At 42.2% G+C, this 15978-nt stretch overlaps 4 protein-coding genes across 7 annotated transcripts; 2 read left to right on the top strand and 2 right to left on the bottom strand.

The window, feature by feature from the left end:
* Positions 1-92: 92 nt before the first annotated feature.
* rtv (QVR superfamily protein rtv) lies at positions 93-2411 on the top strand. The gene is made up of 2 exons (XM_017238886.3): positions 93-255; positions 1948-2411. The coding sequence occupies exons 1-2, from the start codon at positions 192-194 to the stop codon at positions 2334-2336; spliced, it is 453 nt and encodes a 150-aa protein (XP_017094375.1). The 5' UTR covers positions 93-191; the 3' UTR covers positions 2337-2411.
* Positions 2412-2703: 292 nt separating this feature from the next.
* On the bottom strand, positions 2704-5850 carry Lint-1 (l(3)mbt interacting protein 1). The gene is made up of 4 exons (XM_017238971.3): positions 5467-5850; positions 5327-5362; positions 3297-4791; positions 2704-3215 (listed from the first exon to the last, which is right to left on the bottom strand). Exons 1-4 carry the CDS (start codon positions 5584-5586, stop codon positions 3058-3060), a joined length of 1809 nt encoding a protein of 602 aa, XP_017094460.2. The 5' UTR covers positions 5587-5850; the 3' UTR covers positions 2704-3057.
* A 604-nt stretch (positions 5851-6454) lies between these two features.
* Positions 6455-10943, top strand: LOC108123680 (bleomycin hydrolase). Of its 4 annotated transcripts, none has more exons than XM_043212913.2 (5): positions 6455-6721; positions 8657-9525; positions 9594-10069; positions 10136-10256; positions 10317-10943. In XM_043212913.2, the coding sequence occupies exons 1-5, from the start codon at positions 6718-6720 to the stop codon at positions 10530-10532; spliced, it is 1686 nt and encodes a 561-aa protein (XP_043068848.1). In that variant the 5' UTR covers positions 6455-6717; the 3' UTR covers positions 10533-10943. The 4 variants fall into 4 exon arrangements, with proteins under 4 accessions (XP_043068848.1, XP_017094443.1, XP_070132697.1 ...); XM_017238954.3 differs by having other exon boundaries at positions 6457-6721; positions 8867-9525; XM_070276596.1 differs by lacking the exon at positions 6455-6721 and adding an exon at positions 7896-8031.
* LOC108123681 (uncharacterized protein F58A4.6) lies at positions 10809-12635 on the bottom strand. The gene is made up of 3 exons (XM_017238955.3): positions 12226-12635; positions 11774-12157; positions 10809-11509 (listed from the first exon to the last, which is right to left on the bottom strand). Exons 2-3 carry the CDS (start codon positions 12155-12157, stop codon positions 11237-11239), a joined length of 657 nt encoding a protein of 218 aa, XP_017094444.1. The 5' UTR covers positions 12226-12635; the 3' UTR covers positions 10809-11236.
* Between the last annotated feature and the right edge of the window lie 3343 nt (positions 12636-15978).

Here is a 15978-nt window from a genome sequence, read left to right as displayed (position 1 = left end):
AGACTTAGTACTTTTATATTAATAAAGTTGTAAACTTAAGAATTGACTTATGAAAATACTAAATTCGTTTGGATGTATATTTTCGTTGTTGGCCATTCTTAATTTACCTGGTAACACTGCCTTCCATTCCCAGCTGCCTTGATCTTAAGTTTTATTTTTATTACTATTATTAATCATAGGGAATCGTGATCATGCAATCTAGCAGCTTATTTTTCCTGGCTGTGATATTTCTTATAAGCTTGGTCCAAATCGATGGTAAGTCTTTAGGAAGGTAAGTGGAATAAAAACGAGTTCGTGTTCCGCAGAAGTCTTTTGTTTTATTCATACATGTGTTACGTTGCACTTGTATGCAATCATTGCATGTATTGGTGTTCTGGTTTTATTTTTAAACTGGAATTTGTGTTTTATTTAATAAAATTAACCATAAAATTTACTAAAAACGTTTAAAACCTAAGGAAAATTGAAGTATTATTGGAGTGTTTTTTTTTTTTTAATTCCATAACTAACCTTAATTAAAAAAACATTTTAAAAAAGACTTTCACAAAAGATCTCCCAATTTTTTCGGAGTTTTTTTTTCTTATTTTCTAACTTTATCGCGCTCCTTCTTTAAAATATAAAGATTATAATATAAAGCTATTTTATTGTTATTCTTAAAAAGGGCTTGCTCTTATTGGGTTTATTTAATGGGTTTAATTTATTAAATTTGATTTACAAAGTTAATATGTAAAAGTCGTATGCATTCAAGTTATTATTTGTGTACAGGCGGATCTCTAATCAGTTTACAAGGTGATTGGGAAGCATTAACAATCTTGTCTAAGATTGGAAGTTGACTTCTTCTGACTTGGGGATATGATCGACCCCGGTCAGGATGGCTCTCCAAGTTTGTCCTAACCTGATCCTAATCTTGATTTGTTCAATTGCTCGAATTTTTTTTCGTAGCTATTTCAGCAGCTTCTTCCTCGAGAGATGAATCTAGCTTCAGCTTTTCGAAAATCTTGCATATGTCGTCGATCTGCTGGCTTATTAAGAGTTTTATGGGTTTGAGCAGCTGAGACGAAGTTGGCGTAGTGGGAACGACCGGCGTTGGCGGCTTGGAATTCTTCGCCACTTCCATGGCCAGCTTCCTGGCTCTAGTACGATCCCAGAGCTCACGCTCCTTTTTCGTTTCTGCCGTCGTGGCAGGACTCATGCCAGGCGGCAACTTGAATCTGGTGCACTCACAGAGTTTTCGATCCTTCTTGGTACCGGCAGTCGTAGCAGGATTTATTCCAGACGGCAAACTGAATCTGGTGCGCTCGTCGCTCTCTTTCGTCGTCCCGGCAGGTCTCATGCCAAGCGCCAATCTAATTTTGGTGCGTTCCTCTTGCACCTGCTCCATAGTTTGCGCGGTCTTAGAAGGATTCATTCCAGACGACAAACTGAATGTGGTGCGCTCCTTCTTCGTCTCCGCACTCTTCGCAGAACTCAAGCCAAGCGCCAATCTGAATTTGGTGCGTTCCTTTTGCTCCTGCTCCATAGTTTCCGCGATCTTAGAAGGATTCATTCCAGACGGCAAACTGAATCTGGTGCGCACCCAGAGTTCACGCTCCTTCTGCCTCTCGTCGGTCCCGGAAGGACCCATTCCAGACGGCAAACTGAATCTGCCGCGCTCCAAGATCCCGCGCTCCTTCTTGCCGGACTCCGGAGCCGGACTCATGCCAGGCGGCAATGTAAGTCGCTGCTGTCCCGCCATCTGCTTGCCCTTACTCACGTACAGTGGCACCTCCTCCTGTGGCACGTAGCCGTCCTTAACTTTGCGTGCCTTGCGCCATGTGCCGTCCGGGCGCTGGGTTGCCGGGATAGATTTTCCTTTCAAGCTTAAATAGCTCATCATTCTGTGACGATTTTAGCTTATGTCAAATAGAAGTAGTGTTGCGAACAACCTTTAATAATTTTAAATATTTCCAGGCCTACTGCGTCGCTGCTACCAATGTAGATCCCGTGGTGAATTGGGCAGTTGCAAGGATCCATTCACCTTCAATGCCACGGACGTGGACAGCGAGCCAGGACTCATGGCGATACCCTGCGCCAGCGGCTGGTGCGGCAAGGTGATCGAGGGTGGCGGCACCTATGCCATCGACGACTACGACTTGGCCACCCAGAGGATGTGCGTCCAACGCGGTCCGGACGACAACATGGACCGATGTGCGGACACGATCTACAACTACAAGAAGGTCTACATGTGCTTCTGCCAGGGCGACTTGTGCAACGGAGCGAGGAGTTTGTCCCGCGAAGGACTTACCCTGCCCCTGATGATCCTGCTGCCGATCTTGACTGCGGTGCTCTTCCGATCCTAGACTAGTGCAATCATTCCAGCGTGCAATGTATATACATTATTTTTTTTTCTATAATACTCAACAAAAAGAAATGCAATACAAGGGCTACCTTTTAGGCCTGATTTTTATACGTTTTTAAAAATAAATATCTTAATGTTTTATTTAATATTTTAGGTATTAAATTTTAATTTAATTTGTGGGGCCTTTTTGGAGAGTTACCAATTTAGAAATATTTATTCTCACCTTTCTTATTTAATTTTGTGGAAAATCCCACCATGACTCACAAAAAATGAAGCCAAGTAGGCCAAGGCCTTTTAAGACAAAGACCTTTATTAGCCAAAACTCCTCACTTTCCCTTTCCAAATCAGTTAAAAAAAAAACTAATTAATTAAACAAGTTTCCACATACACTTTTTATTATTTTTTGTAAAAGCAACAATATGTGTTTTAATATTTTGTGAATCACTTTTCTTTTTTGTATGCACTTTGGCATATCAACGTAAATGTGTGTCTTCCTTGTTTGGTTAAATGTGATTAAGAATAAAGTTGTTTCGATAGAAAATAAAAAATAAAACGATTCACAAACAGGCGAGTAGCTGAGTAAGTTGAGATATAAAAAAAAAAAAAGATAAAAACTAAAAAAGAAACCTTTCAACAATGGTAGTTTGCCAACGCAACGCATAAAAATGTTTTTGTTTTGTTTTGTTTTTTTTTTTTTTTGGACGGTAGTCCGATTATCTTCCTCATTTGGTGTCCTTGTCCCGGGACTTTTCGATCTGATCTCGCAAACACGACGGGCAGCGAGAGTGCTGCCAGTGGACGTGATGACGATTTTTGGTGAACTCGTGGCAATCCAAGTGATAGAAGCCACCACAAAATTTACAGGCCACCGAATCTTTCTCTGAAATGGAAGGAGAACGAGGGTGAATAATATATTCAAAAAGGGTAGACCTCTCAAAAGTGGGTCATTCGGATTACTCACCTACTTTGCGTTTGCAAACCTTGCAACTGCGACACTTGCGGCATTGGAAGCTGCTGCTCTCGCCATGCTGGCAGGGCGCGAAAGCACCGCCACTTCCCGATCCAGGTGGAATTGTGGTAACTGTAATGGTTATCTTATCGGGTGTCTTGCTCTTGCGATTGTAAGCCCGCTTAGTGACCGCCTGCAAGCGTTTCTCCTTCGGTGAGAGAAGGAATTCCGGTTTCTCCTTCACCTTCTTATGGCCACGTATGCCCAGGACGAGATTGTCCATTGCGCTCAGCTGCTGGCCGTAGTGGAAGTCCACACCGCTGGCATTCTGGACAGTGCGACGCTTGCGTTTCGAGTGACGCTGATTGAGTTTCTTGAGCACCTCCGGCGTGTAGAGGCCGAACAGTCGGAGGAACGGCTCCTGGCCGTACTCCGTTGGCATGACGCGAGTTTCGCGCGGCTCGTCACGCCACTGGGCCGCCGAGGCGAACAGACGCTGCTGCTCCTGCTGCAGCTCGGCACTGGAATCATCGGAGCTGCCGCCCGAAGGCGAGCCACCCGTTTGCGATTGAGCATTAGGTGGCGGCGGTGGTGAGGATTTGCGGCGTGTATTACGAGTTTTGTACGAGTTCTTCTGCGATGAACCCTGTGATGGCACTTGATTCGATGGCACTTGCGATTTTTTGCCGTATGTATTGGCATTATGAGTTTGATTCTGATTTTCCAGAGGTGGAGTCTTTCTGGCCCTCTTGGCACCCTCCATGCTCAGCTCCAGGTCCTCTTCACACAGCCGGGGCTGTTGCTTGGTCTTCCTGGCTCGCTTCAGGGCCTGCTGAAGGTTCTTACGGCTCTGGGCTACCACCTCGAAATCCTCAGGGGGACTCTTTTGAGCGGCCGGAACAGTAGCCACTACTACGGCTGTCTTAGTGATCGGCGCCAATGGCGGCGGTGAGGTACAAGTAATTTTCTTTCTCTTAATGGGTATGGCTTCCACTTCGATCCTATTGATCAGTAAGGACCTCGGGATATCCGAGAATTCCTGAGAATCGTGCGATGTCGGTTCCGGCAGCGGTATCGCGTGCGTGTCCATTTGCGGCCAATTAATTATCGGCTGGACGGCAGCTATCTGCTGCCCCAAGCCCACGACAGGCGGGGCCAGCACGAGGGGGATGCTCTCGTCGAGGTCACTCAGCTTCAGCGGCGGGACGCCCGCCTCCTCGTCCTGACTCAGCAGGAAGTGCTTCCGGATGAGCATCTCCTCGTTGTCCCGACTAACCACCGAATGCGGTCTTATTTGGTATGTAATATCAGAGATCAAAGGCACTATCTGGCTGGAAACGTATTCGTTGACCAGATCTGGAATGCTGGCTATATTCTTGTCCTGCAGCTTCCGCAAGAACATATCCAGGTCATCGTTCAAACGCAACAGCAGGTACTGCTGCTCGGCGTTAATTTCGCACAATTCGTCCTCCAGTTCTTCCAGAATTCGGCGCATCTGCACGGGATCCTGTTTTGAATGAAAATGAAAACGTGGTTGGCGCATTAAATATGAATTTTAAATTAGCTTCGATTGAGGTGATAATGAAATCAATGATCTGGCAGTACACTGCAAAAAATTTCTAAAAGTTTTGAAAATTTTCTTCTTCTTTATTTATATATGATACTCTGTTTAACTCAACTCTTAGCATACCTAAGTATTATTTAAAAAATCGAATCATAGTAGTCTGGTGTTTTTTGTAAAACCTTCTAGATTTTCTAACGAGAATTTGACATTCGGCTGACTCACTCCATTGATGTGGGATCTAAGGTGGTTTTTTTTTTGCCTTTTCCAGCATCAAGTTATTAAAATCTATTAACTAATTTTAGGTACACCTTTAAAGCATGGATTAACTTAAAAGCAAAGCTAAAACTCCTTTGAAAATTACGACACATGCTTCGGGTTTGCGGCGACCGAGATTCCGGAACTAAAGGCGCCCGAATAAGTGGCAACTCTGCTCTGTTTGGAACAAAGAAAATTCGCAATATATAACTGTAAAACTCACCGCATCGTGCTGCTCCTTGAAGACATCGGACACCAACTGGGAGGAAATCGGATAGAAGAAGATCAAAAATGATGTTAGACAATTGATAAAATGTTTAATTGAAAGATGTAGCCCCGCTCCCCGTTCACCCAATTGCTTACCCCATGAACTTTTAGGAAATCGCGCATCGCCCGTTGACAATAAACAATATCGTTTTTGACGTCCAGCGGTAGGGCATAATGCTTCTCGAGGTAATACCTAAACTTGTCGAACTCCGCCATGACTTCCCCGATTTGGAATTCGGATTTGGATACTATATAACACGCGACTTTCGATACTTCTCCTCGACAGTTACTAGTGCAATTCCATTGGGAATTGGGATCGGGAAGAGCTACGGACAATGTCTGTCCAATGAATATATGACCAGGTCGGAATGACCTGGGGACAGGCTATCACAAAGGATACCACGGGCAGCGAAGCGATGTAAAAGAAATACGAATGGTTCGGTTTGAGTTTAATTCGTTCGACAAAAAGTGTGCCCGATTTGCATCGATTATTAAAAGGCCCGTGCGTGTAAGTGGATACCGTGCTCATACCTGCGAGCCACACAATTGGCGGTTTATTTGAAAATTATTTTGATTACAATAATTATATGCATATTATGTAGATTAAATCACTAGATTATGTAATATACATTAAATTTGAGAAAAAAAATAGCTTTTACCGTGTCCCTTTCAGGATATCCCTTAGGGATAGGAAAGAAAAACTCATAAAAAACTAATATTCTAACTATTTCACAAGATTAATGTTTTTAAAATTGTCACTTTGAAAATAAAATAGGGTTCAATAAACATTTTAAAGCTTTATAATTACTTAACTATCTTTAAGCTCAACTTTCAATAAAAAGTTATTTTACAATATCGTGAACAAAAAATAAACCGATTCATTAGAGATATTATGATTGAAAAAGTTTAATAAATTCATTTTTAAAAAACAAAAATAAGTAATTTGACATTTATTAACTAAATACGTTTAAAAAACTAGAAATAATTAAGATAAAAATTTAAAATGTTATCGATCGTTGGCGGTTTGTGCGATAGTGGGACGTGAGCTGGTAGTGGGAAATTCATCGCAGCGGCCACACAACGCCCATCTCTAGTTTCGGATCCCAAAGCCAAACATTTTTCATTTTCATTTTCCCCCATTACATTTACAAAATAAATAAGCGGCTATATTGCGCATAATTACAGTCGCCAATAGTTGCTCCTATTGCTCACACATCTGATCCGGCCAGAATAGCGGAATAAATCCGAATTAAATTTGTAGTGACCAAACACAAAAAAAAAATTAAAAAAAAAAAAAACAAAACAAGTGAAAATCCTCATAAAGAAAAGAAAGGAAAAAAGTGAATCATGTGTAAGTAGGACGCGCATCCCCCACCTCTGCTCCTTATCAGACTGAAAACTAATCAAATGCCTTGAGAATAACAACAATTTAGAAGAAAAGAAAAGGAACCATTTTAGTCGGAAACTGTTTTGTTGTTGTTGTGCTCAGTGCGGGTGCTCTTGCATGAGTGCGAGGGAGATGCCAAAGGCTTGCTGACGCCCCAGCAACAAAAACAAATTAAAGCAGACGAAAGTAAAATTTCACCCAAATTTTGTTTGCTCTCTTGCTTTGCAAACACATTCGCCGCACTGGACAAACAAGTTTTTTTTTTTTTGTGATTTTGTTTAGTAGTTGTTGTTGTTGTTGGTTAACCCTTCCGTTTCATGTTGTTGTTGTGATTGGTTGGTTGGTTTGTTTAGATTTTTTGCACCGGCTTTCTGCGAAAGTTTTTTTGGTGGCTCCTTCTTTCTTCTGTCGTCTCCTCCTCTCCTCCCACCCCTTTCTTCGTTCTTTTCTCCACCCGCTATGCCTACGTGTATGCGAGTCCCGTTAAACTGGTTTAATTGCATCGTCCTCTCTTTCCCACCAACGCCACACACACACATACATATATACCTATACTTGTATGCACAATGAGGCAGAGGCGTAGGCAGACTAAAATGTTTAGGGTGAAACGCCCTTTAAACACATATTTTTATGTTTATGCCCCCTTTTTCGATTTTTTTTTGCTCAAAAAAGAGATACTTAAACCACGTGACAAATCACCATTTAACGGGATTTGTTCCTTGCCAAATCTCCAGCTCTGAGTAACGGTAATAATAATAGGTTTCGCTTTTCCAGCTGTAGTTACGCCGCTGGCGTATTTCTTTATTTCTTTACGATTATTAACTCGTTAGCTCCGCTTATCAGCATCTGGACAGGCACCAGGCAACAAAAATATCCAGAAATAACACCCACAGCTGCAGAATGGCGAAAGTAAATAAATAATAAACAAAAACCTGCGCCGCCTAACAAAGAAAAAAAAAATATAAAAACAGAGATCCAAAGTGCACACTACTCATACACACACACGTATGGGTTGGGATGGGATGGGATCGGATGGGTGTCATGGGAGAAATGGCGACACACTTGCCAGTCAGTTAATGCAAAAATGCAGTGTTAATGGCCCCGCAGCTGTTGACGCTTTTCCGTTCCTCAATAATACTGGGAGACGATTCTCAAGCGGGCGGGAAGCCCTGGAAGTTGGCCAAGAAGGAAGTGCTTTTGTGACGCAATCTTGGCTCCAAAGAGGGCCAATATTTCCACTCTAACGTACCATTTTCTTACTGTCCCAGTATCGGGTATCAATAATAAACAAATGACATTTTCCCGTTAAGGATCGGGAAAACGATCGGGTATTGTTTTCCCAGCACCCTCGTTTAGTGGAAAATTTTCTGAAAATTTTATCAACAAAAGATTGTTTATCAGAAGACGTATTTTATGGCAAACGGTAGAATTATACTCGCTCCTCAAGATCATGTTGTTTCTCAAGAAGTCTCACCATAATTAGGGTTATAATTAATGCTGCCAATCCATTTCAAAGACACCAGCTGCCCATGTCCCTTATGTCTGCCCCAAACACTATCTCGAATACAATTTATAATTCAAATATTTTTGTAACAACAATCTCGATAATAGTTTATAAAAATTTTGTGTTGGAAAAGCTTTATGTAGTTTTTTGGCTTTAGTTTTGAATGTCGGCTTTTTGAAAAATGTCCCTATCAGGTAGGTTTCCAGCAGCTTAGATCCACACGTATTTTGAATTCCTGTCTCCTTCGGCGTTAAATTTATTTTTTTTTTTTAATGTTCCGAGTGGGCAGCAACAAAATTCACCTGTAATCGTCTTGACAAAATTCTCGTTTTTGGTTTACCTGCTCCTTGCGATCCTGCTCCTGATCCCGATCCCGATTCTGAAAAACGCAAAAGTTTGGGCGGCGAAGCGGGTGCGCTTGCTGCATCAGTTAGCCTGTCAAGAGGGCCGCCTCAAGATCAAGTTCAAAAGCAAGAATTCGAATCCAAATCAAAGTCCAAATCAAGAACCAAGTCCTGGGAGGATGTGGCAGCGCCGGGATCCATTATCCATAAGACTCAATCACTCAATATCGGGCGAACGTTGCAATTCCCATTTACTTCTAGCTGACAACAATAGCGGTTCGGGTGGCGGTGGCGGAGGTGGCGGTGGCGGTGGCGGCCACAACAATGCCACCTGCTGTGCCAAGAACTCCACGTGCCTGGCGGCCGGGCCCAGTCCGAGTGCCATCACCGATGAACTGCTCGCCCAGTGGCGCCGCAACTTCTACAGAGAGCCGAAGAACCTGCTGGCTCAGAACGTCTGCTCCCGCGTGGATCCCTTCGATGTGTGTCTGTCCCGCAAGGCACTGGAGACGACCAACCATGTGTTCAACTACAAGGTGGAGACGGAGGGCAAGCCGGTGACCAATCAACGCAGCTCCGGCCGCTGCTGGCTCTTCGCGGCCCTCAACTGCATCCGCCTGCCCTTCATGAAGAACTACAACCTGGACGAGTTTGAGTTCTCGCAGGCCTTCCTCTTCTACTGGGACAAGATCGAGCGGTGCAACTACTTCCTCAACAACATCGTGAAGACAGCCCAGCGGGGCGAGAAGGTTGACGGACGACTGGTGTCCTTCCTGCTACTCGATCCCACCTCGGACGGCGGCCAGTGGGACATGCTGGTCAATCTGATAACCAAACACGGTCTGATGCCAAAGAAATGCTTCCCCGAGAGCTTTAGCTGCGAGTCCAGCATACGAATGAATGCCATATTGAAGAGCAAGGTGAGTCAACCCAATGGATTTTTGGCTTTCTTTGGAGTAACTCACATCCCTACTTACATTTCCAACAGCTCCGGGAGTATGCTCGCCATCTGCGCGTGCTGATGGAGCAGAATCCCTCGGAGGAGGTGGTCGCCGCCAAGATCCAGGAGCAAATGGCCGAGATCTACAAGGTGGTGGGCATTTGTCTCGGCATTCCCGCAGAGACCTTCACCTGGGAGTACTACGACAAGAGCAAGAACTACCAGTCGATCGGTCCAGTCAGCTCGCTGGAGTTCTACGAGCGCTACGTGAAGCCGCACTTCAACGTGGAGGACAAGGTCTGCTTGGTGACCGATCCGCGGCCGACAAGCAGATACGATCAGGCCTACACCGTCGACTGTCTGGGCAATGTGGTCGGTGGGCGGCCCGTCCTCTACAACAACCAGAACGTGGATCTGCTGCTGGCCGTTGTTACCAAGTCCCTGAAGGCCGGCGAGGCAGTTTGGTTCGGATGCGAGGTCAGCAAGCGCTTTGCCTCCAAGCAGGGTATCGAGGATGTGGACGTGTGAGTTGCCCCTCTCGGAATATCTTGTTATTTCTGTCACTAATCTGAGCCCCCCATCCCCTTTAGCCATGATTTTAAGCTGGTCTTTGATATCGATATACAAACGACGTTTTCCAAGGCGGATCGTCTCATTTACGGAGAGTCAGCCATGACCCATGCCATGGTCTTTACAGCTGTCTCGGTCGATGTGAGTTTCTAGAATCTAGAATGGAGGAACTACCTCTAATCTACCTCTTAATCTTTACAGAAAAGCGGTGTGGCCCAAAAGCTGCGGGTGGAGAACTCGTGGGGCGAGGATCGTGGCGAGAAGGGCTACCTGGTCATGTGCGCCGATTGGTTCAGGGAATTCGGATTCGAGGTTGTTGTGGACAAGAAATACGTACCGGAGGATGTGCTGCGCGTGTTCGACATGGATCCGATCGTCCTGCCCGCCTGGGATCCCATGGGCACGCTGGCGCAGTAAATCCAAGCAGGAAGGATACACGTATATTTAATTACAATATATACAAAGCTTTACGATCAGCAAAAACACCAGCAGCAGCGCACCAGCAATAACAGCAGCATCCGAATCCGATACAGAATCAGAACAAACCTTTCCAACTTTAGTGTTAAATTTTCAGCGCAATATTTTTTTCTGTCCTTTTTTTAGTCGATTATGTTTTTTTGTGTGTAACGTACCGTGTACCGTATTTGATATTGGGATATTTTTTTTTGTTCGGATCATATATTTGTCAAAATCTTCATCTATCCTCTGTGCAAGCGCAATATTTTACGCATCGAATCTAAACAGAAGCACTAGTGGGCGTCAATTCTTTGTATCAATATTTTTGTGTTTAGCTTAAGTAAAAAAAATTGATCAGTTCTCATCCCCGAATTATGTTTATCTTCGATTTTGGCAGTCCGGCGGGCAGTTGAATATATATAAACAAAATTATATATATATACATATATAAATATACAATTCAAGCGAGTAAATAAACACGAAGAATAATGTAAATGCATTTTTTACGTATATACAATTACAATTATTAAATAAATATATTGAATACAATTATTTTGTTCTTGTACAACTTGGAGTTGGAATTAAACACAGAAAGGAACTCGCCAGCCGCCAGCTGGCAATATCATTTTAATAATTGTCGATTCATCCATCCATCCCATTGGGTCTTAAGCTAACTTCTTTTGGATTCTCCGCTGCTCGTACTCGTACTGTAGCCGCAACCAAATGCCCTGGCACATCCGCACCAGCCGACCGTCCGCCTCGACGTGGTGCCTGGCGAAGGCGTACTGCTGCCGGATGAGATGCTTGGCGGAGCGCAGGTGGCCGCGCTGGATTAGCGAGATGCTGTAGTAGAGCTTGCAGCGGGCCTGCAAAAAGGGATCCCCCAATCGCATTCCAATCTTCAGTTGCTGCAAAGAGATCTTGCCAGCGGTTTCAGCCTGGAAATAAGTTGGGTTTTTTTTGGGGATTAGTGAATGAAAAAGAGACACAAGATCCTTCGGAATGAAGGATTAGGCAAGCAAATGGAATGATTCCACAGGTGGTTGGACTCTCAACTTAATGAGAACTAACTATAATACTCGTTTAATTACACAACATAAAGTATATAAATTAATTATAATCAGATAGGTGATTAACATCCTTCCACTCCTTGTCTAATCCTCCCGCTCTTTGTTCCAAAAAGGTCAGCCTAACAGACTTACACATTTCCCGAACTGCTCTCCAAGGGCTGAGAAGCCACCGCCCAGGGTGGACAGCCAGGACATGAGGTGCTCCACCTCGATGTGCTCCCACAAGGTATGGGCGAGCATGTCCGCCCACTTGTAGTCGATGGTGTCCCTCTCCGGCGGGTGGAACTGAAGCCAAACCAGCTGCACTCCATGGACGCGCTTTAATCGATCGGCCAGGGCGGTCTGCTGCACCATCTCCCGAAGGTAATAGTTGCCATTGATGGCGTCCAGCTGGATCACCAGCCTGCGCACGGTTTTCCCATTGTGACAGGAGTCTCCAGCCTGCCGATCTGGACGATTCAGAAAGTGACAACGCTGCCAATAGTCGCTCACACAAACTATCATTGAGTCCGACATCTAAAATATTTTAATTAAAATCCAAAAATTAGTATAAAATGCAAATTTTGTGTATCTCATTTTGTCACCTTTTAATTGTGCAATTTTTTTATTGTTGTTTTAACGTGCTTACACATTAAAATATTATTCCAAAATCAAGAAAACTTTTGTAATCAACAGTTTTCGGTGCTGATATTAATGCTAAGCATTCCCAGTATCAGATCTTATTAATATTTAAAAATTTTTAGGACTAAAATTCCAATATCCAAAAAGTTGCAATCTTTTCACGCGGTTTTTTTTTTGCTCACATAAAATTTAGTTTAAAATAATGTCTTTGGTTGTTATTGCATTAAAGGGGTTAGTTGGACTTGAGCCAGACAATGCGTTTAACGCTTTCTGCTTCTCATTTTTTTAATAACTAAATATTTTGATAAAAATTCTGGACTTTGCGGATAACAATAACACAAGTGTGACCTTAGCTAGAGCGCCAAAATACTGCCGATATTTTTATGTGGCAACACCTGTGGATCCAAAAACTGGCGCCAATGTTATCGATAGCATTCATTTGAATATTTAATTAAAACAATTCTAAAGTCTAAATTAAAAATCAACGATGACTAAGAACGTGTTGCAGAAAATATGCTTTATTTAGATTAGGTTATGTTTTTTCCTCTATTCCTTTTTTTTCCAAACTTGATTTAGTTTTAGTTTTTTTATTAAAATTAATTTTCTTGGTTGTTATGTGCCAAACTGATAATCCAGATAATAAAAACAATTCTTATTATTGTGTCAATTGACCCATTATTACCATTATCAGTGTTTTTTCCTTTGCTTCGTAAATGGAGATCATTGATCCGTGATTGGCGATTCGAACCCACTGCTACTTAATTCCATTTGTCAATAATGCCGAGTGGAAATGACTCAATTTCGCTCTGGAAACTGCATTTCTCGGTTGCGCACTGCAATTGCATCAACATGGCCATTATCATTATCAAACAAATGTTTCGCCCTACGATTTCTCAGTGCCAACAAATCTTTTAACAGTCGGCAATAATTGTGCAGCAGCCCCAGCTATGTCCCCACACTTTCCCCGCTCGCTCTCTTTCTTACCCCCTTGGAGCCCCTGTATGCTGCCCTCTCATTCATAATTTCCCCGATGCCGATGTGTCGTCCCTTTTCCATTTCCCTTGCACTCTCTCCCTTTTGAACCGCTATTTTTGGAGTGGCTTCGCCTTTTATTGTTTGCCCGAGTTGTCATCGGTGGCATTAATTTCGGTAAGTGCCCCAACTCCTCGCCAGAGGGCGGTGCAGTGCCCAGGATCGGGATTCTATATCTTCCTCCGCGCTTTTCAACACGATTTTTATGGCACGACATTTTGGTAGGCACTAACATATTTCTGAATTATGCGCTCAATTTCCGTTGAATCGACACAGCCCAGAAGTCCCCTCCGAAAACAGGAAAGTAACAGCCATTAATAAATCCTCATAATTTGTTATGTTCCAGAGCATTGTGTAATATTAATTGGCATTCGAAGTCAGCCGTTTAAATTAAAAATAATTTGCAAGAAAATTGGTTATTCTGCTTGTTATTACTTTTTGACCAGAAATCCCTGGATAAAGTCTATATCTATATCTAACTCTTAACCAATTCAAATGCAGAATACCTCAAAAATCAAGAAGAAATCTATTTCCTATAAAATTAATTTTATAAATTTTTTAAGAATTTTTCCATCAGACTCCTTTTGAAAAATTTGAACTAGTTAGGTTCGTAGGTATATGGGCTCTGGAGATGTATTAATCTTTAGTAATTTTAGTCCGATCCTTAAGCGGATCTTGAAAGATTCGTAGATGAATTCTCCAATAATCTACATCAAAATTACATTATCAAAAATTTTATAGATTTTTTGTGAAATTTTCCTTGGGAAAAAATCCCTTTGAAAATGTGAGAAAGCGGACTTGGTGAGTATATATGCTTTGGCGATGTCTATATCATTAGCAATTCTTATCCGATCCTTGATCGAAATGCCTAAAAAGCCTATTTATTTATTTGCTATTATCTGCATAAAAATCTCACCACGAAAAATTTAATGGAGATTTTTTACATTTTATTTTAGGACCCTTCTTGAAATGTAGGAAAATGAAGTTGCTGGATATATGATGTCTATCAAATGGTAATTCATATCCGATTTATAAAAAGAATATCTTAAAACATCACTGCATCTTTTTTAAGGGTATTGCCATAACTGATTGAGAAAAAAATTAACTGATTGTTTTTTTATTTTTATGCCACTTTTATTTCATAATTTTCACGCTTCGTAAAACGGCAGCAACATTGTTGTTTCTGTTACGAGCACGTGCGCCAGCTGAAAAGGGTATAAATATATATACCCAATCATACATATGTAAGGAAATTAAATATAGAGGAAGGGATACTGGATGTATGTGCCGAGAGCAGTGACAGATCCGTGAAAAAAAAACTGATTTGTTTGTGGGCGTGTCAGCAATATGTCAAAAGTGCACTCGACAGTTGCGCATGCGTCCCCAAAAAAAGGGATAACCCACTCCCTATGCTCCTTGCTCTCCCCCCTCCACTTCCTTCGACGTCCTTTCAGAGTTTATATATACTTTTCTGGGTGATATCCTTTTTTTTTGTGAGGTTGGTCGTAGCACTTGAGACGCCCGATGTCGGGAGATAAAATAGTCGGGAGTCGGGAAAAAGTAGTCGACTTTCTAGTGATCTGTAAGGGACTTTTTATTAGTTTAACTAAAATTAATTAGTAACTTAAATAAGGAAAGCTATTTAAAGTAATTGAAAAGGTAAATATTTTTCCAATAATTACTCCAATTTCCACAATGTGCATATATAGATACCCTGCAACATGCAACATGCAATGTTGCTCCTGGCTCCTGCAATTGAATAAACAATGGCTCAAGTGTCGTGTCGGGAAAAGGAAAAGTCGGAAAACCCATAGTGGAATATGCAGAAGAGCGGAAAATCGAAGGGAAAAACATAAACAAGGTTTCACTTTCAAAGCGATTAGCCACGGATGCGCCCCGAACTTGTGCCACAAATCGAGGCAACAACAGCAAACATTCAGGCGATAGGAAAAACAGTATCAGTTTGCCAGATGTACACTGAGAGAAAATAAATTAAACAGCATGTAAATATATGTAAAAAATATGTGTAAGATTCTAAAATAAGTCTTAAAGCTTAAATCAATAAAGAAATACATAAAAAATTTCTTGAATCTCTTGAAATTTTTCGAAGTGTACCGATCCACTTGAGTGGGAAAGATGGAGTGGGTTGGCCCAGGGGTAGGGGGTAAGCTATTTGACACCAGGCTATTGATTGGGGCGACACCAGCACACCTACAGCCAGAATGCCAGCGTGTGTGTGTCTTTGGAGTGGACCTACCACAGCGCAGGGTGACAATAAATATTCCAAATATTCATTTTACAGTGGCATCCAAATGATCTCTCCTGACCATATTTCATGCCATTTCAAGTGGTCTTCCATATCCCACCGAAATACACTAAACATCGCCCTATAATAATCATAATAATAAGAAATTATTGACAAAATATAGTCAAATATATAGAAAGATTTTCTTTGTGTGTCCTCGAGCCATTATCTTTGGCATTATCACTACATAATGATAAGTCTGTATATAAGAGATGTCGAATTTAACGAATTTTATAGTGAACCCAGGCAGTCAAGTGCCTGGGAGATATGGTATGGTACGTCATATCCCCGATTTCCACTTATCAAGAAGCCAATATTGTACCGTAGTATGGGAGCGATACGGCGGGAAATCATTTGAAATATGCGATAATACCTGGAA

Source organism: Drosophila bipectinata, chromosome XR (genome assembly GCF_030179905.1).
Source record: "Drosophila bipectinata strain 14024-0381.07 chromosome XR, DbipHiC1v2, whole genome shotgun sequence".
NCBI lineage: Eukaryota > Metazoa > Arthropoda > Insecta > Diptera > Drosophilidae > Drosophila > Drosophila bipectinata.
This window is presented reverse-complemented; position numbering and strand designations above follow the sequence as displayed.